The 26896-nt window shown below is 40.3% G+C and overlaps 1 protein-coding gene and 1 non-coding gene across 2 annotated transcripts in view; one reads left to right on the plus strand and one right to left on the minus strand.

Annotated features, from left to right (window-relative positions):
- Positions 1 to 26691, minus strand: part of LOC149497604 (uncharacterized) — an 81037-nt gene extending 54346 nt beyond the window's left edge. Inside the window, exons 1-2 of the mRNA XM_089719228.1 lie at positions 26528 to 26691; positions 20247 to 20886 (exon numbers count right to left, since the gene is read on the minus strand). Of these exons, the coding sequence (XP_089575354.1) occupies positions 20247 to 20886; positions 26528 to 26691 (804 nt within the window). The remainder of the gene's footprint in view (positions 1 to 20246; positions 20887 to 26527) is intronic.
- LOC149497605 (small nucleolar RNA R71) lies at positions 20426 to 20531 on the plus strand. The gene has a single exon (XR_016320273.1). It is a non-coding gene; the product is annotated as a small nucleolar RNA R71 (small nucleolar RNA).
- Positions 26692 to 26896: the final 205 nt, after the last annotated feature.

Here is a 26896-nt window from a genome sequence, read left to right on the forward strand (position 1 = left end):
TTAGACTGGGCAGTATATCGGTCTTTGGATTGAGTGTTAATATAGACTGGATATATTAGCTAGTATGGATGTTCATTTGAAAGAATCATGTGGAGAACATAAGGCTAGTGAGTGCTAGCCGATGAATGAAGAATCAAATTGAGTTGGAAACTATTAGGAGAGTTGTAAGTGTTTAATGTAAGTGAATTTCGAGGACGAAATTCTTTAAGGGGGGTAAACTGTAACGTCCCATTTTTCTATTGAATCGAGTTGTTGCTTAGAGTCGAGTCGGGCTGATCCAAAACCCGGTTCGATCCATTAGATTCTAGAGTGGGCTAGAATGGGATGTGATTGAAATAAGGAAAAAAAAAGTGGACTTACTTGAAGGAAACAAAAAGATCAAAGTATAAGGATTAGGACTTGATTTCACTAAAGTATAAAGTTGAGGTATTAAGTTGTACCATTTTGACACTTGAGGTACCATTAGGTAATTTTCATATAAAAATCAATGACATTCTAGAGACTACCCGTGGATTCCATTTCATTTTCATTTCTTCATCCTTATCTTCATCTTCTTCCTCTACTTTCTTCTTAAACTTTCCTTTCTCCATCACGTTTAATGGTGGTGAAGATTTTCATGGGAGTTAAACATTAATTCAACTTCTATTCTATCCAAGTAAGTAAACCTTCTTGAATTTCATACTTGAATCATTTGGTGATATTTTTAGATGATTCATAAGAATTCTCATGTATAGGAGAGGTGAGCTCAAGGTAGAAGAAAAAGGAAACTAAGAAGAAGATTCCAAGCTTTTGAAGTGAAGGTGTGATATCTCTTTATCTTTACCATTTTCTTTGCATGAAAAATTGTGTGGTGTGTTGGTAATGAGATAATATTGCTTCATGTTGAGTGGGAGGACTGGAAATGATGTGAAAACAGGGGATGGAATGAGTTAATGAACCAGAGTTTGCTGGAAATTTTACCAGCAACTTCATCTTGATTTTGACCCCAGTAAATGATGGAACTAGGAATTGTCATAGAAGAGTTATTTGTTCCTCTATGTGTTATCTTTACGTGGGCTTTTGAATCACTCAATTTGAAGTTGTATATTGAGAGTTATGGCCAAAAGAACACAGACTGCACAATCTGGAAACACGTCGCGCGCCCGCGCGGTCTGGAAAGCAAGTCGCGCTCGCGACTTTCACATGCGCGGTCGCGACTTTGGCCAAAAACTCTCTGACTCTCAAATGGCACATCTCGAGCTCGCGAACTCCACAAGCGCGCTCGCGACTTCATCTCGCGCTCGCGACTTGTGCTGCGCGGTCGCGACTTGAGCCAGAAACCTCTCTGACTCTCGATTGCACTTCTCGCGCTCGCGAGGTTTGAAGACGCGCTCGCGACTTCTCTCTGGGAAGCATCTCGCGCTCGCGACTTCTCCTTGCGCGCTCGCGACTTGTGTTTTTCATGCATTTTGGACTTCATTTTCTATACAATTACATTCCTTTGCTCAACATGCATGCATCCAATCATTGTAAAACAAAAATATAACAGAAGAACATGGATTAAAACAACATGTAAGCATTTATATGATGTGAAATCAAATCAATATGATGAACTATGACGTTGTGAAACCATTTATGTGCTATTGTGTTACATTGTTGACATGCTAATCTTAAGCTCCATTGAGGTTAGGTAGAAACCATGTAGATAAGGCTATGTCGCGACATAGAATAGCAGATCTGCGCCCAATATAGTTTGGAACTCCGGCTACAGGCCGTTGAGTGGATATGATTAAACCGTGCGGTGCAAATCCGGTTAGGGGCACCAAAACGGACAATATTGGCATAGGCGAATCCGGTTCGGGGCCTATCGCCTATAGCATACATTTTCATCCAGTTTCATACAATTTTTCTTATCACTTCGGTTTCACTATAACCTTATGGAGCCATACAGATATCTTGACATAACATTGCATGAATCATACAGTATACTATACAGCAAGAAAGATCATCAAGGTAAAATGAAAATATCATGATATGTGTGCTTACATTCCATATGTACGTACATGTTTATTTCTACATATGTATGTGCTTATATGTTTCTATGTTTCTTTATTCATTGTGATATTCACTGAGTTTAATCAAAGTTGCAGAATTCATACAACATAAAGAACATCAGGTAAGATCATGAAAGTATAATGCTATATATGCTTACACGTTTAATTATTGATTCTGTAAAGAGCCATACAGTCATGAGATGTTATTAATCGTAATTTATATGATGTGACTAAAAGTGCATAAGTCATACAGCATAATGAATAGCAAGTAAGACAATGAACATATACTGTTATGTATTCTTCCTTGTTTATTGATTTCATTCATACAACACAATGAACAGCAGGTAAGATCATGATAGTATCATAATACGTGATTAAAGGTTCATGTAAAGGAGTTATGAGATAATTAGAACTAAAGGAGTTATGTGATTATGGTGTGAATTAGAAGTTTATTCTTTGCTATAAAGATACAGTTGTGTTGAAATTTACTAAAGCTATGATTTTCAATGCTTTTATGCAATTTGGGTTTTCAGTTAGTTGTCATCACACTTTGTTAAGCATGTGAATTATGAGCACCACTGAGTTTTATACTCAGCGCGTCGATTTTCATCACGCGCAGGTTGAAGATCGTGGTTGCTACTTGAAGACTTGAGGAGTACTATCAAAGCAGAAGTGCTTAATTTGGTCATAGTAGATTGAGAGATGTAGAATTAAGAATTATGGCATGTATTAAGATTTATGGCATGTATAATTCTTTTATTGTTAGAGCTTATGTGATTGTAAATATAAGTGAAACATGTAATTATTTGGGTGTAAGTAGTTGGAGATAAGAAGAATATTTATGAGTTTACTATAGTTGGTATGATTAGGTCATGAAAACTTGATATAGATTCTGAATGAAATTAATTGCTAGATATTAAATGCTTTTGAGGATTTATACAATTATGTAAAGATATATATAAAGGGTTATTGTGTTATGATGATTCTTGGAGATGTTGGAAGTTTAGAGTGTAATTGGGAGTGTTTATATTCATATTTTGCATACAGTATGATATCAGCATGACAGGATATAAGTTCAACTTGATTGTAGCGTCTCGGCTCGGTTCATTCGGGTTAACGGGTGGACCGGGAAGGGGTGTTACAATACCCTAATCCAGCTACCTTTATCCTATCAGGTACCCGCTGTTCGAGTGCCTATCCAAGTTCCAGTTACACCTACAGTGCTATCACCAACCTCACCAGATTCACCAGCTTCACCAGCTTCACCCACAACTCCAACAACCTCACCTGCATCAATGGCATCGATCTCTGACATCCAAAATCTCATTGAACAACTGGAGGCCAGAATGAATGAGGCATTGGCTGCCCAAAGGACTGCCCTGATAGCTGAACTGGGTAATGGTAATGGAAATGAGGCTTCAGCTGGGGGAAATGGACTTGCTACCTCCAATCAGGGTCCTGCTGCTGAACCAACAAACCCTACCCTTAACCTGGATGACATGCCCTCCAGAACTGCTTCTGAGCTGGAAGCTCAGAAAATGAGAGAGAAACTAGAACTCCTAGAAAGATCTATTACTGCCCTTAAGACACACAAAGAAGTAGTGGACATGGACTCCTTGTCCTTGTTCCCCGAAGCAAGACTGCCCACAAAGTTCAAAATGCCCAACATGGACAAGTTTGATGGAACCACTTGTCCCAAAACGCACCTGAAAATGTATGTGGGTGCCCTAAACCCGTTCGGACTGAGCAGCGAGCTCCTTGCTCAGTTGTTTCAACAATCACTCACCGGTGCTGCTTTGAGGTGGTTTGTCAGCCTGGATCGGTCTAAAATGAAGACCTGGGAAGACATCTGCAATGCGTTTAATACGCAATACCACTATAATATGGAGGTTGATGTTACTCGGAGAGAACTGGAAACCACCAAACAGAAAAACAACGAACCCTTTTCCTCGTTCCTTACGAGGTGGAGGGCCAAGGCTGCCCAAATGATCAACCGGCCTTCTGAGCAAGAACAGGTGGACATAATTATAAAGAACCTGCAACCCGTCTACCAACAACAACTACAAACCCAGTACCTACCAACATTCCAGTCGCTCATTGCCACGAATCCTTTACGTGTGGGAAATATGAGAAATGGCAGTCAATCGAGAAGGACATATACTGATCTCGGGATGCCAATCCTTTTGGTATTCCGAGAGGCTGTCAAGGCAAATTACATTAAGCCTTTGGAAGTAAGGCCACCACCCAACCCATTACCAAGGAATTACAGAGCTGATGAATACTATGAGTACCATCAGGGTTACGGGCACAAGACTGAAGCGTGCTGGACGCTCAAGAACCGCATCCAAGACTTGGTGGACAACGGTTCAATTATTCCAAGGAGTAAGCCAAACATTAGCACTAATCCCTTACCAAATCACGGGGTAAATGCTATTGTTTCTGACCAGGAATTGATCGATCCTTTCGAGCTACTCCTAGAAATGAATGAAATCTGTGTCCTGGATTTGAATGACCTAACTGAAGAGGTCGATGCAATAACCAGGAGCGAAAGACAGTATGAACCATTAATCCTGGACAAAGTCCAAAATAACCCCTACCGGAGGGCAGAAGAGCCAAAGGAAGACCCGGTACTCTCACAATTGAAGAAGACCTAGGCTAAAGTGTCAATCTGGGAACTTCTAGCATCATCCTTTCCTCATCGCCAATCTCTTTGCAAGGCTTTGAGTCAATTGCAAACATCGGTGGAGGTTAGCCCCGAAGTGCTAGTATCCACCCTCACCCAATCATCAAAGATGCAAAGCATCGGGTTTTCTGATGATGACTTACCTAAGGAGGGAGGCAGTCACAACAATGCCCTTTATGTCACTGTTCAGACCAGAGATAAAACTGTGCCCATGGTTCTCATTGATAATGGGTCAGCACTGAACGTCTGCCCACTAAGGGTAGCCAGCTGTCTAGGGTTGGAAGAAACAGATTTCATTCCATCGGACCAGATAGTGAAAGCCTACGACAGCACCCGGAGGGAAGTATTGGGGGTTGCTACGTCGAAGTTAGCAATTGGGCCAGCCACAATGGAAGTACCGTTTCAGGTAATTGATGTGCCTACCAGTTTCAACCTACTTCTGGGTCGACCATGGATACATCATACTAAGGCAGTGCCCTCTTCCCTGCACCAAAAGGTCAAGTTTCCTTATGAGGACAAAGTCATCACTATTCAAGGGGATGACTACAGCCAGCTCAAGAAGCCAAAGGGCCAGCCTCTCTTTGAGGTCAACCCTGAAACTGCCAATTTGCCCCTCTCGGGATTTCAATATGACACTATGCAATTCATAGAAGGAAAGACTGCAAACTCTCGAATTCTCTTTGATTTCGGGACGGTGCAAATAAACTGCATAGTGCCTTTGATGCTAAAGATGTCCTATCTACCGGGAATGATTATGGCAAGGTCCGGAAAGACATACCCCACACTGCAAGCCTAGGAGTGTCCGGTGAATGAAGGGACCTTTGGATTGGGTTATGAGCCCACTGATGAAGACCGTGCTGAGAGAACCAGGAGGGGAAGGAAGGAGAGTATACAAATGCGGCCTTACCTTTTGACTTTGAATGGTTACTTCTGCAAACCGGGAGAAACGATTCCTTATCGTGGCTTCCAAGAACCATTTCGCTGCCTGACTGCTAAGAAGATGCTGCCTGGGTTAGAAATATTCTCTGATGTCTGAAGCAACAAGCCCGAAACAATAACTGAACTAGAAGTGGAAGACTTCATGCAGCCCAGTCTCTTTGACGAGGTTGCAGTCATTACAGGAAGTGATGGGAATCAAGACCTGCTGAGCCTGATCAAGCCGTACGAAGGGCCTCTCACCAACTGGTACACCGAGGAGGAGCGCACTGCTGATAAACCCCCTCCCGAGTCAAACCTAGAGTCTGTAATCAAGTCCTATACTAAGTCTGAGTCTGACCCCGAGTCTGAAACCGAGTCAGAGTCCAGTTCCAGTTTTGAGTCGTCTGTGTCAGATTTAGAAAATCTAGATTTCAAATTTGATGTAATTTTTGAGGACGATTCCGTCATAATCAATAAAGGCTTGCAAATTATTGACTACCCCGCGTGTCTATCTTTCCAAGCATTTCCAAGCAAAAATAATGAAGATCAAATAAATGAAAAGGAAAAAGTAATAATTGGCAAAGAAGAAAATGAACATACATACATTGCATCTGACTGTGTGAACAGGGAACAGGTCATTGAATGCTTGAAGAAGTTTGCCGATTGCTTCATGTGGAAGGCAAGTGACATCACGGGAATTGACCCAGCAATAGCAGTGCATAAGATTCCAGTATACCCTGAGGCTAGGCCGGTAAAACAGAAGCTAAGAAGGTTGAAAACAGAATGGTCCTTGAAAATCAAGGAGGAAGTACCCAAGCAACTGGAGAATAAGTTCATAGAACCCATTGCCTACCCGACGTGGTTAGCAAATATTGTGCCGGTGCCGAAGAAAGATGGCAAAGTCAAAATGTGTGTGGATTACCGGGATTTGAATAAAGCATGTCCGAAGGACGACTTCCCCTTGCCGCATATTGACTTGTTGGTGGATCGAATGGCTGGACACGAGATGGTCTCCTTGACCGATCTTGCTATCGAATACAATCAAATAATGATGCATTTGCCAGACAAAGAGAAAACGACATTCATCACGGAGTGGGGAATCTACTGCTACAGGGTTATGCCTTTTGGGCTCAAAAATGCCGGGGCAACCTATCAAAGAATGGCAACGACTATCTTCCATGACATGATTCACAAAGAAGTAGAAGTGTACGTGGATGATATGGTTGTTAAATCAAAAACAGCTAAAGAACATACAACAGCACTTGAGAAGTTCTTCCTTAGACTTCAAAAGTACAATTTAAAGCTCAACCCGTGAACTGTCTGTTTGGAGCTACATCCGGAGTATTTCTGGGGCATATGGTCAGTCGGAAGGGCATAGAGATTGACCCTTCAAAAGCTAAAGCCATTTTAAAAATGCCAGCACTGAAGACGGAAAAGGAAGTTCGGGGTTTCCTGGGAAGGCTACAGTACATCAGCCTGTTCATTAATCAATTGGCCGATACTTGTGGTCCGATTTTCAAATTACTCAGGAAAGGAGTAGCCATCAAATGGAATGAGGATTGTCAGAAAGCTTTCGACCAAGTCAAGCAATATCTGTTATCCCCGCCGGTTTTACAGCCACCAAGGCTAGGAAAGCCTTTGCTATTGTACCTATCAGTGACAGAAGAAGCGGTGCAATGCTAGCTCAACAAGCAGAAGATACAAGGGTAGAAAATGCCGTGTATTACCTCAGCAAAAGGATGCTAGAATACGAGCTAAAATACAATAAGATAGAGAAGTTGCGTCTGGCTCTAGTTTGGGCTTGTACAAAGCTGCAGCACTACCTCTCGTCCTACACCACATACGTTATTTCTGAATCGAACCCCTTGAAATTCCTTATGGAGAGGCCGGTTCTTGACAGTAAGATGGCTAAGTGGGTGTCGGTGCTCGCAACCTATGATTTAAAATTTGTACAACGGAAGGCAGTGAAGGGCGGAGCCTTAGCTGATCAATTAGTAGAATTACCGGTCGAAGACCAAATGCCGGAGGTAGAATTTCCCGATGAAGACTTGTTGAGCTTGGAAAGTGAAGTCTGGGAAATGTACTTCGATGGAGCTTCAAACTACCATGGAAATGGGGTTGGAGTCATATTCAAAACTCCTTGTGGAGAACACGTCCCAATCGCAGTCAAATTAGATTTCGACTGCACCAACAATAAAGCCGAGTATGAAGCTTGCATAAAGGGGTTAGAAGCAGCCCTGGAAAAGGAAATAAAGGTCCTCAAGGTTTTCGGCGATTCCAATTTAATAGTCTCCCAGGCTTTGAGAAAATTGAAAATTAAGGAAGAGCGTTTGGTTCCTTACCTGCAACGCTTGGACGAATTGGATCAGCAATTTGAGGATTTATCCTTCCACTACTTCCGCAAGCCAAAAATCAATTTGCTGATGCTCTCGCTACTTTGGCCTCCATGGTTAATGTAGGGGGAGACCAAGTCATTCGACCTCTGACGGTTCGGCTACAGAAACAGCCAGCACATATCATGAATTTGGTGGATGACAAGCCCTGGTATTGGGATATACAGAATTATCTTCAGAATGAAGCCTACCCGGAGGGATCCACCAAGACTGATCAACGAACATTGAGACAGTTAACATCCGGATATTTCCTTACTGGGGGAGTTCTGTATAAAAGAAGTTGGAATGGCCTACACCTAAGGTGCGTTGATGAGGGAGAAGCTCAAACCATCATGGATTCCTTACATAATGGGGAGTCTGGTCCACACATGCACGGGATAGCCTTGGCTCGAAAAATCGTGAACCTGGGTTTTTACTGGTCGACCATGAATGCAGATTGCGTGAGGCACGTGCAGAAGTGCCATGAGTGTCAAATTTTTGCTAAGCTGCAAAGACAGCCTCCGGTCAATTTGAATCCTATTGCTTCACCATGGCCCTTCGCAACTTGGGGCATAGATGTGATCGGAAAGATCCACCCGAAGGCTTCCAATGGTCATCAATTCATCCTGGTTGCTGTTGATTATTTCACTAAGTGGATTGAGGCAGCCTCCTATTCAGTCTTGAATGCCAAGAAGGCAGCACAGTTCATTCGTACTAACATCCTTTGTCGGTACGGAATGCCATTTGAGATCATAACTAATAATGGGTCCCATTTTCAGAGTCAATTCTCTGATTTGTTGAAAGAAAAGAGAATCCAACATCACAAGTCCTCACCCTATCGTCCACAAACGAATGGGGCTGTAGAAGTTGCAAACAAGGCTATAAAAGTCATTTTGCAGAAGACGGTTAGAAAGCACAAAGCTTGGCATGAACAGTTGCCAAATGCCCTATGGGGATATAGGACTTCAATCAGAACGCCTACTGGGGCAACTCCGTATTCCTTAGTGTATGGTATGGAAGCGGTGTTGCCTATCGAGCTGGAAGTTCAGTCGGCGAGGATTATCCGGGAAAGCCAGATCAGCGAAGTAGATTGGGCTAAGAATTATCATTTGCAACTCTTGGGTATGGATGAAAAGCGATTGCGAGCAATCCACCAAACTCAAGCTTACCAGAGAAGAATGGCACGACATTTTAATAAGAAGGTCAAAGACCGAAAACTAGAAGAAGGTTGTTTGGTCCTGAAGGAAATCAGACAGCCAGTCATAGACCCACGTGGGAAGTTTCGTCCTCATTGGGCTGGACCCTATGTGTTGAAGAAAATATTGTCTGGCGGAGCCGTCATTTTGACTGATTTGGATGGTTTGGAATTCACGAATCCATGTAATTTAGATCAGTTAAAAAGATATTTTGTATAATAAGCATTGCATAATGTAAAAAGAGCTACATTAGACCTGATTCTCCTCGGAAAAAAGAAATTATGTATCGGAGATATGTAGGCAGCCCTCTTTGGGCGCGGTCTAAACATTAATAAAAAATCATTTCATCATTCATTCTTCTTTGCCAAAAAAAAAAAAAAAAAAAAAAAAGAGAGGAAAGAAAAAAAAGTGAAAAAAGAAGTGAAAAAAGAGAGAAAAACCCGTTAAGTCGAAAACCGAAAGGGCGGCTTAGGCAAAAGTTGGGGCCCGCTAAGTTGAAAACCCGAAAAGGGTGGCTTAGGCAAAAATGGGTAGCTCGCTAAGTTGAAAACCCGAAAGGGCGGCTTAGGCAAAAATTAGAGCTTGAATAAATAAAGTTGGAAAATGCTTGGAAAGCTTAAAAGACAAATCACATTCTCAATTAAAGCAATAAATTCAAGCAGAAAGCAAAAGAGTCCAAAGAAAAATAAATAAATAATGAAGTCCAAGTCCAAAAAAAAAAAAAAAAACATACATCCAAAATCCAAAGTCCAAGTCCCAAATAAAAAGTCAAAATAAGGGAAAGACAACAAAAGTTCAAAAAGCCTATAAGAGTCTAGGTGTCCCGTCGCCTCCGTGGGGCAACATCCTCCGAGTCATCTCCAGCTGCTGAACTCTCTCCAACCTCGCCTGTCCGGGGAGCTAACACAATCTCCTCATCAGTCTCATTGTCAGCGTCAGCCTGAGCCCAACCTTCAAGTACACTCAGCAGTGCGGTTCTGCTTAGCCTTTCAACCGGCCAGATAACGACAATGAACCAGGTCCAATACTCAGGAGAAGTCTGAACACTGGCAGGATTAGCTAAAGGCCTAACCATGTGATGATCTCTAACCCAAGCCCTAAGGACGGCTCGGGTAACACCCGGAGTAATGGCTAAATCAGCTGAAATGTCATCTACAATTGGGACAGTCTGGTCTATCCCCATCTGCCTCAAAACGCGCGAAGCGCAGTACCAAGTACAGTGTGTAAGGCCTAAAAGGTAAACCCGAGTATGGCGAGAGCTAACTGACAGCGTTTTTCGCAAGTGTACGAAATCGCAACAAGTAGTATAGAGTAAGAAAGTATCGTATCCACTGGGATTGTTTATCAATTACCAAAATTATGTTAACCTATTATTATTTAGACGATGATAAAAGGAGTTCACTGTAAAGTAAATAAAATTCAAAGTAAAAGAGATCAAACACAAAATTTAAGTGAAAAAAAATCAGGGGATTAAGCTACTAGGGAATTTGATTTCATTTAATTCTATCCAGCTTGTTCTATTAGTTCATTAATCAAGTTTAATTGTTCAAGTAGGAGAAAACAGCCCTAAGGTTACTAACAAGCTCTCCCGATTTATTGTTAGCTATTCTAATCCAATTTAATCACCTATATTAATAGTGAAATTAAACATGAATCAGATCATTAGGTTTTATGGTTGTTTTATGAATTCACAACTTAATACTTTATTAACTTATGAAAGCCCCCCTTGAGTCAAACCATATAGTTTCCACATCAAGTTATTATTCTCAAGTAAATTATTACCTTATTCATATCAATAACCCTTCTCCCGAATGATGTTATTGAAATAATTCAATCCAGGGGAATTTTTCTGCCTGGAAGCCTTAAGCACAATAATAAGTTATAACAAGAACAAAGAAAAATAAATCTAATATTATAAGCTGGAATCGAATTAAATTACATCAAATCCCTAGTATAAAAGTTTAGCTAGACATAGTAATTAAATTAAACTCAATCACACTTGAATCATTCATCATATTTAAAGACAATAATAAAGAAAGAAACAAGATGAAAAGTTTAGAATAAAAACTGTATCACAACTATGTTGATGGCTTCCTTGAATCTTAGCACAATTATTTAAAGCTTGAAATCTTTGAGAAGAGAGAACTATGTAAAGAAGTGTACAAAGAAAACCGATCTCCCTTGCTATGAGAAGTTCCTTTCTTTATATAGAGGTCCTGAAGGCAAGTCTGACTCCTTTTAGGAAATAGAATCCTTATTTAGTACAAAATCCTTTATAGGAGATCATAACTGTTTAGGCTCTTGATTTCTTCTTGATTAGGACTCCTTTTTCTTCAAGAATAGGTCCAGGTCTTGTTTAGTGTGTTTAGGAAACTCCTTGAAGTCGGCCCATGTGAGAAAGGCTTGATGTGCGTTTTAAATTCATACTGGTTCCGCCTGGACAGCACGGGCGTGCTTCATGGCACGGGTTGGGCGTGCTGTAGTCTGGAAGTCTGGCTATTGAAGCACTGCGGCATCTCATGTGAGACTCGCGCTCGCGTAGTGTAGATTTGCGCTCGCGAGTGTTGGTCGCGCTCGCGCATGTGAGGCTTGCGCTCGTGAGTTGCGCGGCCTAACTCTCTGCCTCTCGTTTGCGCGATTCGCGCGTGCTTCGGGGCGTGCTTTAGGCATGCTGGCTTCTCTCCTCATGGTTCACTTGGCTTCTAGCACGGGCGTGCCTTCCAGCACGGGCTGGGCGTGCTAGAAGCTCAGTGCCTTGCATTCTAAAGTTCTTTTCTGCGCCAAATTTCTGCAATTTTTTTCTTAGATCAAGCGGATTAAAGAACAAGGAAGCTTTTAAACACAATTATACTAAAAGTGATTTAAAATTAAATTAAAGAAGTAAAAACTTACTAAAATTCTAATAAAAACTATATTAAAAACACTATAAAATTTATACTTATCAAAATTCCCCAAACTTAAACCATTGCTTGTCCTCAAGCAAACAAAACTAAAAGAAAAATAATTTGACGACACTTAGTTTAACATGGTTGGAGATGATTTTAATAATCTTTCAAGATATCATGATTAGTAAAACAAGTGAATAAACTCAATCGTTCTCCATGCTAATCATACTTAAGCTTGATTTTTATTTTTGAATAAAACACATTCATTGAGTAAAATACAAGTTTAAAGAGATTGTCAACACTAATATTTATTCAATTTATGATAAATAGGACATGAATTATCTAAGGAATCTTCAACCTTTAAAAAATAAGACAATTGATAGTGCAACAGTGGCATTCCCATATGCAAAATTAGTTATTCTTTCTCCACGATTTAAATGCATACGATTAAAAGATCAAAAGGTCTTTATTTTGGGTTGTAATGGGGCTTTCTTAGTGCAAATTTTTGCTTAATCAAAAGAAAGGATAAAAGGGTAGTCAAAGAGTACAAAAGACTGTATAATTTTCAAGATTCTATTTTAATCACACTTTTACTAGTTCTAGGGAGTGTCTGTTTTGAAGCTTTCTTACTAGCTAGAGGCATCTTGTGCAAGGTCTTTTCTTAATATTTTGGTACTTTTCTTCCTTGCTTTTCCATTCTTCATTCATTCTTTTGATTGCTTTTTACGTGCCCCTTTCTTGATTCTTTCTTCTTTTCTTTATTTGCTAGTATTGATTGATGAATTCTCCCTCTTTGTTGCTATATTCTAATTAAAAATCGAATCTTTTAATCATACAATCCTTTGTACTTAGGGTAGGAGATTTGAATTTGGCTTTAATGGCTAGGTTTATTGATGGTGAAGAAGAAAATTGTACGGTTTAAGGCTTCAAAGTGGGTTTCAAAGGTCATATATTTTTATTTAGGTGGTCTAGGCTATATAAGGGTCAACAAAAATTGCCTAAATCATCTCTTTCAAGATGTAAACATTTAAATTTCTCGCCTCGAAGGAAGTTATAATTTTTGTTCTAGGAATGCCAAGGTTTAAAATACTTTAGAGTAAAACACACCTTTATATCATAACTTTCATAAAAATCAGTGTTTTAAAAGTCTAGAAACAAATAGTTTAGATCAATGAACATGATTGAGTCAAAAATTCAAATTCAAAACTTAAATATGCTAGAATTTAGAATCGACTATATTTAACACTCATTACTAGACATGAGAACTTTCAAGCTTACTTGTAATCATTCCAAAAATGTTAAACAAAAACAAAAATTTTTGCCAAATTTTTGCCAAAATTCCCTTCCCCCAATTCAATCAATCACATTGTCCCCAATGTGCATAAATTCCCCAAACTTATTGCATTACTAGAAGGAAAGCAGTAAGAGAGAAGAAGAAATCTTACCAACATTGTATTGAACAATACAATAGAACAGGTGTGGGAAGAGTCTTAGCTAAAAGAGCAACTAAACATTAAGAACAAAACAAACTACTAAAAAGTTATAAAAATTCAAATAACAAATAAACTAAAGTGAAAGCAACCAAGACAATGTATTAGAACAAATAAACAAAAAATAAAACAAAGAAAAGTGAGAAATCCGTCAATTCTCTGGTGGTGGAGGTGGCTGCAGAAGCTGGAGGATGGTCTGGAGTTGGCCTTGCATGGTGTCCATCCGAGAGTCAAGACTGCCGTTCATAATTTCGATGGACTGGAAACAGTCTGCGATCATCGTTTCCATACATTTAAGGCGCGTGTCAAAGAGGTCCATCCGAGACATCATTCTTGCAAGGACTTCATTGTTCGACATGTTGGCTGTGCCTTGGAACGATGGACCGACACCGGAAGTACCTGCACCAAAAGAAGAAGGAAAAGGAGGAGGATTATCCTCTTCCATGTTAGCTCCACCGGCTGCCTCTGCTCTTGCATCATCAGGATTAGCCTCTGGGGCGCCTACTACTTGATATGTATCCCCGACTTTTTCAATCAGTTTCATATGTATCATAACATCTAGGTCCAGTCTAGTACTACGCCCTCCTCCTATATTATCATAAATTGGCCTAGCCGGGTTCCAAACCCGTAAGTATCTAGCAATCCGAGTTACAAAACATCCCACCATTATGGCCCCCTTGTCGGCTCCAGCTACCTTTCCAAATTTTTGGCAGAGCCAATAACCAACATTCAATAAAACCCCATTCTCAATAGCCCACAGAAAATATAATTCGTTCAAACTTAGCACCCCATCGCTTTCACTCCTTCCAAAAATGGAATTAGATAAGAATTTGTGAATGTAGCGCAAGGAAGGTTTTTTTAATTTGGATGCTTTAGAATATCTAGGATTGTAATTCACTTCACCTGTCAAATTTTGCCAAGTATTACGCGCACTAAAATCACTAGATATTTGTATCTGGCTATTGTCTGTAGGAAACCCAAAAATGTGGCTAATTTCATTCACAGTTAGTTCAAAGTCTTGACTAAGAAGCCTAAAGTTAACCCTGCTTGGTGGTGAATTAGGCAATAATGGAATAAAAGCGCGATAGGAACTCAGAAATTCTAGAGTTAGAGGGGCATAGACTAAGTCCTTCATATCAATAATTTCCCCCCATCCTATTCTCTTAAGAGGGTCTAACACAATATCCCTAAGACCCACTTGCGCTAAGGCAGCCTCATCAATAAATCTATTCGGTAGAATAGGCCGAAGAGATAATTTTGTGTACCTTTCTTGTTGATCGGATGAGGCGAACTTGAATGGAAATGCAGGAGGTGAAGGAGGTTGAGGAGCCGTGGAAGATCGCGTAGTTGCGCGGTTTCGAGCAGCAATGGAGGATGCGGGTCTGCTACGTTTGTATCTAGGAGGCATTGTTGGAGTTGATTATGTGAAAATTTTGGGTGGAAAGTGTTTGATTTGAGAGAAAAGGGAGAAGAAAAGGGAAAGTTTGGGAGAAAAGAGGTGACGGCCAGGGCGTGCGGGGTGGAAAAGAGAGAGTTTGAAAGCGTGCTCTTTAAAGAGGGGCGCCAATTAATAAGTTGGTCTGATCGTGGCACGGCCGTGCTGATGAGCACGGCCTGGGCGTGCTCTCCTCTGACCTGCAAAACAACAAAAGTGGCGTACCTGGCACGGGCGTGCTAAATAGCACGGCTTGGGCGTGCTCTTCTCTGCCTCTCGAGTTCTTTTCGCGCTCGCGCATGTGAAAGTCGCGCTCGCGTATTTTGCTGGCAAACGTTCTGCCTCTCAAAAGTGCTTTCTCGCGCCCGCGCATATGAATATCGCGCTCGCGTCTTCTCGCGTCTTCTGGTCCAATGGCTTCTGACACTCAGATCTGCTTGTCGCGCCCGCGTATATGAATGTCGCGCTCGCGACCTCAGCTCGCGCCCGCATAGATGGAAGGTGCGCTCGCGAGTTTTTCTTGCAACTCTTCTGACTTTCTTTTCTAATTGTCGCGCTCGCGCTTGTGAATGTCGCGCTCGCGACTTGGGCATTTTCCAGTAACACGGGCGTGCCACTTAGCACGTCTAGGGCGTGCTCTCCTCTGACCTTCAAGTGTGTTAATCTCTTTTCTATGGCACGGGCGTGCTGATGGGCACGCCTGGGGCGTGCTCGGTTCTGGATTTCCACTTTTTCCTACAAAAACTCTTAACTAAACAAAAGAACGCTTATGGAGAAAATTTGGGATTTTGACAAATAAAATAGGGAATAAAAATAAATAAATGGACGAAAATTTAATAAAAATAGATGGGTTGTCTCCCATGAGCACTTTTGTTTAACGTCGTTAAGTTCGACGCACTTATCTGAATTTAGGCTAAGCAAGACCAATTGTAGTCTTGATGGGTTCAAAGGTTTCATTATAATAGCTTCTCAAACGTTGAGCATTTACCTTGAAACTTCGATTCGACTTACCATCCACTATTTCAATCGCGCCATGAGGAAAAATTTCCTTGATTGTGAATGGTCCAGACCATCTAGAGTGCAACTTACCAGGAAATAACCGAAGTCTAGAGTTATAGAGCAACACTTGCTAGCCTACCTTTAGATCCCTCATGATAATGCGCTTATCGTGCCATTGTTTAGTGCGATCTTTATATATTTTAGCACTTTCATAAGCATGGAGGCGCAATTCATCCATCATGTTTAGCTGTAACAAGCGTTTTTGTCCCACTTCCTTGGCATTAAAGTTGAGAAATTGAATGGCCCAAAATGCCTTATGTTCTAACTCTACAGGGAGATGACAAGCCTTACCATACACCATGCGGTATGGAGACATACCTATAGGCGTTTTGAATGTCGTTCTGTAGGCCCATAGAGCGTCGTCTAGCTTTTGGACCAATCCTTTCTTGATTGTCCAACAGTGGTTTCGAGGATCTTTTTGATTTCTCTGTTAGTGACCTCTACTTGTCCACTGGTTTGAGGATGATATGGAGTACCTACACGATGAGTGACACCATATTTTGCAAGAAGGGAGTCTAAATATCGATTACAAAAATGCTTACCTCCGTCCGTGATTATCGCCCTGGGAGTACCATGCCTTGTAAAAATGTTTTTCTTGATGAAGCTCATCACACTTTTGGCATCGTTATTTGGAAGAGCAACAGCTTCTGCCCACTTTGACACATAATCCACCGCCACTGGAATGTATTGATTTGAATAAGATGGTGGAAAAGGTCCCATAAAGTCCAGCCCCATACATCGAAGATTTCGACTTCAAGGATGCTGTTCAGGGGCATTTCATGTCTCTTCGAAATGTTACCTAACCTTTGACAACGATCACAAAGACGAACATAATTATAAGCATCTTTAAAAAGATTAGGCCAATACAAACCACTTTCTAGTATACGCGCAGCTGTCTTGTTTGCTCCAAAGTGGCCTCCACATTCCATTGAATGGCAGAATTTAAGGACACTTTCTATTTCAGTTTTCGGTATACATCTCCTGAAGAGCTGATCACTACAATACTTGAACAAAAATGGCTCCTCCCAATAGTAAAATTTGATATCATGAAAAAAATTTTTTCTTTGTTGGTAAGAAAAATTGGGAGGAGGAATTTTACAAACAAGATAATTAACTATGTCAGCGTACCAGGGGGTTTGAGCATTTGCTACTAGAAGAAGTTGCTCATGAGGAAAGCTTTCATTGATTTGTAGCTCGCTTGTATCTTCCTCCCCCAATTCAAGCCTGGAAAGATGGTCAGCAACGAGGTTCTCGGTCCCCTTTTTGTCGCGAATTTCTAAGTCAAACTCTTGCAATAGAAGTACCCAACAAATGAGTCTCGGCTTTGCATCTTTCTTCTCCAGCAAGTATTTAATGGCGGAATGATCTGTGTAGACTATTGTTTTAGCTCCAATTAGATATGCCCTGAATTTGTCAAAAGCAAAAACAATAGCTAGCAGTTCCTTTTCCGTAGTTGCATAATTTAATTGTGCATCATTCAATGTGCGACTTGCATAATAGATAACATGCAACTTCCTGTCTTTTCTTTGTCCAAGAACAGCTCCTACAGCATGATCACTAGCATCACACATGAGTTCAAAGGGTAAAGTCCAATCTGGTGTGGTGATGATCGGGGCTGAGATTAACTCCTTCTTTAACCTGTTAAAAGCATCTAAACAATCTTTGTTAAATTCAAAAGGAACATCTTTAACTAGTAGATTGCAAAGAGGTTTAGTGATTTTTGAGAAATCCCTTATGAATCTCCTGTAAAATCCTGCATGCCCAAGAAAACTTCTTATGCCCTTCACTGTGTTAGGGGGAGGTAGTTTTTCAATTACCTCAATTTTTGCCTTGTCTACTTCAATCCCCTTTTGAGAGATTTTATGCCCTAGGACAATACCTTCACTAACCATGAAGTGACATTTTTCCCAATTTAACACAAGGTTAGTATCTTCACATCGTTGCATCACTAAAGATAAATTATGAAGGCATGCATCGAAGGAAGAACCAAATACAGAAAAATCATCCATGAATATTTCAATAAATTTTTCCACCATATCAGAAAAGATGGACATCATGCACCTTTGAAAGGTTGCAGGGGCATTGCATAGCCCAAAAGGCATTCTCCTATAGGCAAAAGTGCCATAAGGACAAGTGAATGTAGTTTTCTCTTGGTCTTCAGGGGCTATAGGTATTTGGAAGTACCCTGAATAGCCATCTAAGAAACAATAAAAAGGATATCCTGCAAGTCTTTCAAGCATTTGATCAATAAAGGGAAGGGGAAAGTGATCTTTGCGTGTTGCTTTATTTAATTTTCTATAATCTATACACACACGCCAACCTGTGACTGTTCTTGTGGGGATTAATTCATTGTTTTCATTAGAAATAACAGTCATACCTCCCTTCTTTGGAACAACTTGGACAGGACTCACCCAATTACTGTCTGAAATTGGATAAATGATGCCGGCATCTAAGAGTTTAATAATTTCAGCCTTGACTACCTCTTTCATGTTCGGGTTCAATCGCCTTTGATGTTCGATTGAAGGTTTGTAGTCTTCTTCCATCAAGATTTTATGCATACACACACTTGGGCTTATTCCTTGTAAATCCGAAATAGACCACCCTAATGCTTTCTTGTGCCTATGTAGAACCTGCAACAACCTTTCCTCTTGATCAAGCGTTAAGTGAGAAGAAATAATAACAGGAAAAGAGTGGTCCTCACCTAAGAATGCATGTTTTAAATGAGGTGGAAGTTGTTTCAGTTCATGCTTAGGTGATTCCTTTTCTTTTTCATTAAAGATGCTTGATTCATTAACATTATTTTCAACATGCAAAGTGGTCTCCACACATTCATCTACTATGTCAATTCTAAAACAGTCTCCATGATCCATAGGGAGTTTACAAGATTTAAGTACATCAAACACAATCTCTTCCTGTCCAACTCTTAGAGTCAACTTACCCTCATAAACATCAATTAATGCTCTTGCAGTTGCAAGAAAGGGTCTTCCAAGGATTAGAGATCCTTCCCTGTCTTCATCAATATCAAGAATGACAAAATCAACAGGAAAGATGAATGTACCTACCTTTACAAGCACGTCTTCTACAATCCCTCTAGGATATTTAATTGAACGATCTGCTAATTGCAAAGACATCCTTGTTGGTTTGAGCTCTCCCATACCTAGCATCTTAAAAACTTCATAGGACATAAGATTAATGCTAGCACCCAAATCTGCCAAAGCCTTTTCAAAGTCAAGATTACCAATGTTACAAGGGATACAAAAACTTCCTGGATCTTTTAACTTTGGAGGCAGTTTGTTTTGGATAATTGCACTGCACTCCTCGGTTAACATTACCGTTCCTTGATCATCAATTTTTCGTTTCTTGCTCAAGATATCTTTTAAGAATTTAGCATAACTAGGCATTTGAGCAAGAGCTTCAGCAAAAGGAATATTGATTTGGAGCTTCTTAAACACATCCAGAAACTTGAGGAAGCTCTTGTCATCTTGTGCTTTCTTTAATCTTTGTGGAAAGGGGACAGGGGGAACATAAGGTTTTACCTTTTCTTTCTCCTCTAAGTCAATGATAGGCACCCTTGGTTGTTCTTTTACTTCCTTTTCTTTCTTTGGTGGTTCATCTAATTGTTTGCCACTTCTCAAAGTGATAACCTGCACTTGTTCTTTTGGATTCTTTTCAGTATTGCTAGGTAACGTACCTTGAGGTCGAGATGCCATCATGTTTGCAAATTGCCCCAATTGGATCTCCAAATTCCTGATTGCAGCTTGCTGGATTTTATGGTTTTCTCTGGTTTCATTCATGAATTCTATGTGTGATTTAGAAAGAGCAGTGAGGAGGTCATCATGGGATTTCTTTTCTGGAGGGTGGAAAACTGGTGGTGCATTCAAGGCATTGTTAGGATTACCATAGGATAGATTAGGATGATTCCTTAACCTGTTATCATATGAATTTGAATAAGGGTAATTCTTTCTTCCTTGATTCATCACATAGTTCACTTGCTCCAAAGTTTGTGGATTTAAAGAGTCCATGATGCACTCCCCAATTCCATGTTGTCCATTGCACCTATCACAAATTTGCATAACAGCATTCACAGGGTTAGTAGTTAACATGTCCAATTTCCTTACCATGTTATCTACCTTGGCATTAAGTGCTGTAATGGCGTCTATTTCATAGACTCCTACAGTTCTTCTTCTTTCGGTATTATTTTGGTAGTGGCTGTTGCTTGCCATCTCCTCTATCAACTCATATGCTTCATCAATACCTTTCTTTTCAAAAGATCCACCTGCAGCTGCATCTAAAGTGATTTTAATATTAGGAGATAGAGCATTATAGAAAGTTTGTACCTGTAACCACTTGGGCAAACTGTGATGCGGACACTTTCTTAGCAAGTCCTTGAATCTTTCCCAAGCTTCATACAAGCTCTCTTGATCATGATGAGCAAATGTCATTATCTCATTGCGCAACTTGGTGGTTTTTGAGGATGGAAAGAATTTAGCTAGAAATTTTTGAGCTAATTCATCCCATGTGGTAAAACTTCCAGCGGGACATGATTGTAACCATGCTCTAGCTTTATCCCGAAGAGTGAATGGAAAAAGTCTTAATTTGATTGCATCTTCAGAAACACCATTTTGTTTGAATGTGTCACAAATTTCCAAAAAATTGGTGATGTGAGCATTAGGATCTTCACTAGGCAAACCTCCATATTGGATCGAGGTAGAGAGCATTTGGATAATTGCAGGTTTAATCTCAAAGTTATTAGCTTCTACCCTAGGTCTTGTAATACTTGAGGTTGTCCCATTCAGATTAGGTGTTGTATAATCCCTTAAGGTACGGATCGGATGTTGAAGTGGTGGTCCAACTACGTTTTCATTTCTGTTTTCGTTTTCGTTGGCCATGTCTGCTTGTTGATCGAGTTTTATTTCTCTTGCTTTTCTTGCAGCGTTGTGCCTACGAAAGGTTCTTTCAATTTCTGGGTCAAAGACTAAAGGTTCAGTTGTCCTTGATCTTCTTTGCATAAAACACCTGGAACAGCACTTAAAAGAAAATTAAATAAAAACGAAAGAGTGTCTAAATTAATAATAGGGTAATTCGTATTGATATTGATACGCCAATCCCCGGCAACGGCGCCAAAAACTTGACAGCGTTTTTCGCAAGTGTACGAAATCGCAACAAGTAGTATAGAGTAAGAAAGTATCGTATCCACAGGGATTGTTTATCAATTACCAAAATTATGTTAACCTATTATTATTTAGACGATGATAAAAGGAGTTCGCTGTAAAGTAAATAAAATTCAAAGTAAAAGAGATCAAACACAAAATTTAGGTGAAAAGAAATCAGGGGATTAAGCTACTAGGGAATTTGATTTCATTTAATTCTATCCAGCTTGTTCTATTAGTTCATTAATCAAGTTTAATTGTTCAAGTAGGAGAAAACAACCCTAAGGTTACTAACAAGCTCTCCCGATTTATTGTTAGCTATTCTAATCCAATTTAATCACCTATATTAATAGTGAAATTAAACATGAATCAGATCATTAGGTTTTATGGTTGTTTTATGAATTCACAACTTAATACTTTATTAACTTATGAAAGCCCCCCTTGAGTCAAACCATATAGTTTCCACATCAAGTTATTATTCTCAAGTAAATTATTACCTTATTCATATCAATAACCCTTCTCCCGAATGATGTTATTGAAATAATTCAATCCAGGGGAATTTTTCTGCCTGGAAGCCTTAAAAGCACAATAATAAGTTATAACAAGAACAAAGAAAAATAAATCTAATATTATAAGCTGGAATCGAATTAAATTACATCAAATCCCTAGTATAAAAGTTTAGCTAGACATAGTAATTAAATTAAACTCAATCACACTTGAATCATTCATCATATTTAAAGACAATAATAAAGAAAGAAACAAGATGAAAAGTTTAGAATAAAAACTGTATCACAACTATGTTGATGGCTTCCTTGAATCTTAGCACAATTATTTAAAGCTTGAAATCTTTGAGAAGAGAGAACTATGTAAAGAAGTGTACAAAGAAAATCGATCTCCCTTGCTATGAGAAGTTCCTTTCTTTATATAGAGGTCCTGAAGGCAAGTCTGACTCCTTTTAGGAAATAGAATCCTTATTTAGTACAAAATCCTTTATAGGAGATCATAACTGTTTAGGCTCTTGATTTCTTCTTGATTAGGACTCCTTTTTCTTCAAGAATAGGTCCAGGTCTTGTTTAGTGTGTTTAGGAAACTCCTTGAAGTCGGCCCATGTGAGAAAGGCTTGATGTGCGTTTTAAATTCATACTGGTTCCGCCTGGACAGCACGGGCGTGCTTCATGGCACGGGCTGGGCGTGCTGTAGTCTGGAAGTCTGGCTATTGAAGCACTGCGGCATCTCATGTGAGACTCGCGCTCGCGTAGTGTAGATTTGCGCTCGCGAGTGTTGGTCGCGCTCGCGCATGTGAGGCTTGCGCTCGCGAGTTGCGCGGCCTAACTCTCTGCCTCTCGTTTGCGCGATTCGCGCGTGCTTCGGGGCGCGCTTTAGGCGTGCTGGCTTCTCTCCTCATGGTTCACTTGGCTTCTAGCACGGGCGTGCATTCCAGCACGGGCTAGGCGTGCTAGAAGCTTAGTGCCTTGCATTCTAAAGTTCTTTTCTGCGCCAAATTTCTGCAATTTTTTTCTTAGATCAAGCGGATTAAAGAACAAGGAAGCTTTTAAACACAATTATACTAAAAGTGATTTAAAATTAAATTAAAGAAGTAAAAACTTACTAAAATTCTAATAAAAACTATATTAAAAACACTATAAAATTTATACTTATCACTAACCTGGATAAAACAGGTGATGTCATAACAGGAAATGAACCACAGTACCTCGTTTGGACCCAACTCAATCAGCCATGAGGCCCATGCATCAGTAGATGGATGAGTGATCAAGATCCTCCGCATACGATATTGAGAAGGGTTATAAGGCAAGAAAGTAGGAGCAGCAACCACTTGGAGATGGTCCTTTAACCAAACCTGAGTAATGAATCCTTTCTATTACAAAGGAATGAACCAAAGGAAAGAAGAGACAATAAGCAATAGGAGATAGACCGTACCTCCCCAAATTGATCTTTTCTACCTTGGAGAGACTCTTAGTCCAATTGTGCATGCATGCTAATAAAACAGTAAGTGCAGGAAAAAGTTCACAATTTGGCCACAAAGGCCCAAAAGTTCACATCTTGGCCCTTAAGGCCCAAAAATTCACATTTGGCCCCAAAGGCCCAAAAATTCCCAATTTGGCCCCTAAGGCCCAAAAATTCTCAATTTGGCCCCAAAGGTCCAAAAATACCCAATTTGGCCACAAAGGCCCAAAAATTTCCAATTTGGCCCCTAAGGCCCAAAAGTTCACATCTTGGCCCTAAAAGCCCAAAAATTCCCAATTTGGCCCCTAAGGCCCAAAAGTTCACATCTTGGCCCTAAAGGCCCAAAAATGCCCAATTTGGCCACATAGGCCAAAAAAATTCACATTTTGTCCCCTAAGGCCAAAAAAAAATTAAGGAAAAGGCTAAAAGGCGGGTCTTCTGGATGCGTCTGATTTTCGCCTTCAAAATTTGTGTTTCAGACAACCACCGACTCCCATAAATCATTTTTATGGTTGCCGGTGGGGGGCAATTGTGAATACCCAAATTTTGAGGCTCAAAAAGCCAGTTTTCTCGGACTGTAAACAGTCCGGTCGGACCGGAGGCCATTCGGAAAGTTCACCGAAAGTATGCCAATATGGTACTTGAAACGTCCAGAAAATTACGAGGATCGCAGAACTGGTCCCGGAATATTTTTTGGAGCTCGGGAACTCCCGAAAAAGCCTCCGGAACGAAAAGAATAGCCAGTCCACTGGCAAAGGCGGGCGGCAGCTGCCGCCGGACTCGGCGGCGCCGGTCACAGCGGTGGCTGCCACCGGGCCCGTTGGCAGCGGCCGCCCTCCAGCCCGATTTTTGCCTATAAATACAGCCCCGGCACTCCGTTTTTACTCACTCAGTCTGTGTTGACGGACACTCCTTCTCCCCTACGCTGCTTGCGATTCTTTACTGCTTTTCTGCATTTAGCATAGGCTTTTATTATTTTGTTGTTGTGATACTTGGTCACTTAAATTAAATAAATCTTAAATTAATATTCCCCAAATGAGGAGCTTAATTTGGAGTTTTCAAGCTGAAGCTAAGAAGCGGCCGTCGATTAAATCAGGTACATAAATGAAACTCTGCTTATTTAATTTTAGCATTTCATGCATATTTTTCTTCTACTCCAATTTTGAATTAAACTGTTGCATCAATGCATTCAAGTCATCAGTTTGGCAACAAACTGCCTTAATTAAATATGATTAAGCTTAAATGCCCGGTTAATTAATAATCGTGGTATTAAAGTTTAAATCCGACAATATTGGCTTAAAGTACCTAGTCAATTAATGACTACGGTATAATCGCCTTTATTTCGAACAAGTTCGGCTAAAAGTCCAATTAATCAATAATTGTGGCTAAAAGCCTTAATCAATCACGTTTTTGGCAACAAATAGCCTACAGTTTAAGCAATCACATTTTGGCAACAAATTGCCTAAAGTACACATCAATTTTTGGCGAAATGCCTTTAATTAATCAATCTTTTGGCTAAAAGCCTTAAAATCAATCAATTTTGGCGACAATCGCCCAATCAACACCTTTTGGCAAACAAATTGCCTAAATCAACTCATTTTGGCTAAAAGCCTTCAAATAATCAATTTTGGCGACAATCGCCTAAATCACATCAATTTTTGGCAATAAATTGCCTAAATCAATCTTTTTGGCTAAAAGCCTTAAATCAACATTTTTGGCAACAAATGCCTAAAACATCAAATCAATCAATTCTTTGGCAAAATGCCTAAACAAAATGCACAAAGCATTCACACACTCATGCATTAAGCATACCCATTCAAAGCCCTTTTAAAAAGGCCTATCAAACTACGTTGACTTTGATCTTCCATTCAAACGGAAGTACGTAGGCACGTTTGGGATTTAACCCCGAGCGGCAAGTCGAAATCACTCAAACATTTCATTAGTCCAATTGCATCATTTACCCTACAAAGCATTCATTCATCGATTAGTTTATCAACATGACATGGTCTCGGGATCCACCTCGGGTTCGAAGATTGTGCCTTAAACATTGGGGTAATTAGCTTAGACTTAGGTTAATTAAAATTGGGGTCACTTAGGTTTTTTTCCTAGTTTACCCTAAAATAATTAAACAAGGTGGCGACTCATACATTCACGTGCATTTCTGCCCTTAGTCATATGCATTTCTATGCTTGATATTCAGGGAAGGGGTTCACAGGCGCGCCTCATTTTGATACCGAAATGGGGTGATCGACATTGGCGAGGAGCTGGTTGACGCCGATCGAGGCAAATTATTGCCCTGCCCTTGCCCTTGATATTTGGGGTTTTCAGGCTTTTGGAGGTTCATTCGAGGCACAAACGATGTTCGATCGAGCTGATTCTTACGCTATTGATGTCGGTGTTGAAATTATGGTCAACAACTTGCCCCCCTAAGTGATCGGAGTCAATCAAGGCCCAATCTTTCGGACTCCAATTTCAGCACTTATGAATAGAATGTTGGTCTGAGAACCATACCTAGCAGATTGTGGTAATGTCTAGAACATGTTGTGAAAATCTCGTCTGATTTCGAGAATATTTGTTTAGAGCCGGTTCGGTCCGTATATTTTTTTGGGCCCTTTCCATAATCGTCTGTGATGGAGGTCCATCTAGCCTAGCCTTACAAGCTGTCCTAGACATGGGCCTTGGTCTTGACTCCATTAGTGAAGTTGATGAAGACACTCCAAGTGAAGATGGGCTTAATGGGGGTGACATGTTCAATCTGAAGCTAGAGCTCCTTTTAGGGCCATTTGGGTTCCTTCAAACCATCATCTTTGAGAAGAATAGTCAAAGACCACTTGGTTAATCATTGACTATGAATTTCAGACCATTTGTGCTGTTTTCAAAGTTAGTTGGTGTCCTTTCAAATTGTGTCTTTGAGTGTGTTGTTTTCAACCTTAGTTGGTGACCTTTGAACTTGTGTCTTTGAGTGTGTTGTTTTCAACCTTAGTTGGTGACCTTTGAACTTGTGTCTTTGAGTGTGCTGTTTTCAGCCTTAGTTGGTGTCATTTGAAATTATGTCTCTTGTTTCCCTATTTAAAGGGTTTTTTGTGTACTTTGAAAGGAGATTTTTGAATATCAAGAAGGTGTTAATCACATTTGGGTTTTATTAGTTTCCAAAAACTATTGGGTTTTGGTTGTTTCCAAAAACAATCATCTAGCTTTGTCATCTTAATCTTCATCATCAGCTACCTTAGCCTTCCATCACGTTTTCAACCAAGACAGACCTTAGCACAACCTGGGTGTGCTTCCAAGCATGGGCATGCTTCCAAGCATGGGCATGCTTCTCCAAACTCTAAGAGTCAGACCTTAGCACAGCCAGGGCGTGCCTCAAAGCACGGGCGTGCTTCTCTCCACTCCAAGAGATAGACCCTAGCACGGCCAAGGTGTGCCTCAAAGCAGGGGTGTGCTTCTCTAAGCTCCAAGAGTCAGACTCTAGAATGGCTAGGGCGTGCTTCTCCATCAATACCATAGCCTTCTTCACCACGCCATCAGTTGGTATCAGAGCCAACAATCTTACCTTCTTTCCCTTTCATTTGTTTTCATAGTTATGCTTAATAACCAACAAACATCTCTTAACAAGGACAAACAAGTCATGTCAGAAGATCTAGCCTCAGCAATTGAGAAAATGGGGTTGGAAATGGAAGTTCTAAAGGCCAAGAATGAAGCCTTAGAAT

The sequence above is a fragment of the Jatropha curcas genome, chromosome 3, assembly GCF_041381405.1.
Source record: "Jatropha curcas cultivar XTBG-Jc1 chromosome 3, XTBG_Jcur_1.0, whole genome shotgun sequence".
In the NCBI taxonomy this organism is placed as follows: domain Eukaryota; kingdom Viridiplantae; phylum Streptophyta; class Magnoliopsida; order Malpighiales; family Euphorbiaceae; genus Jatropha; species Jatropha curcas.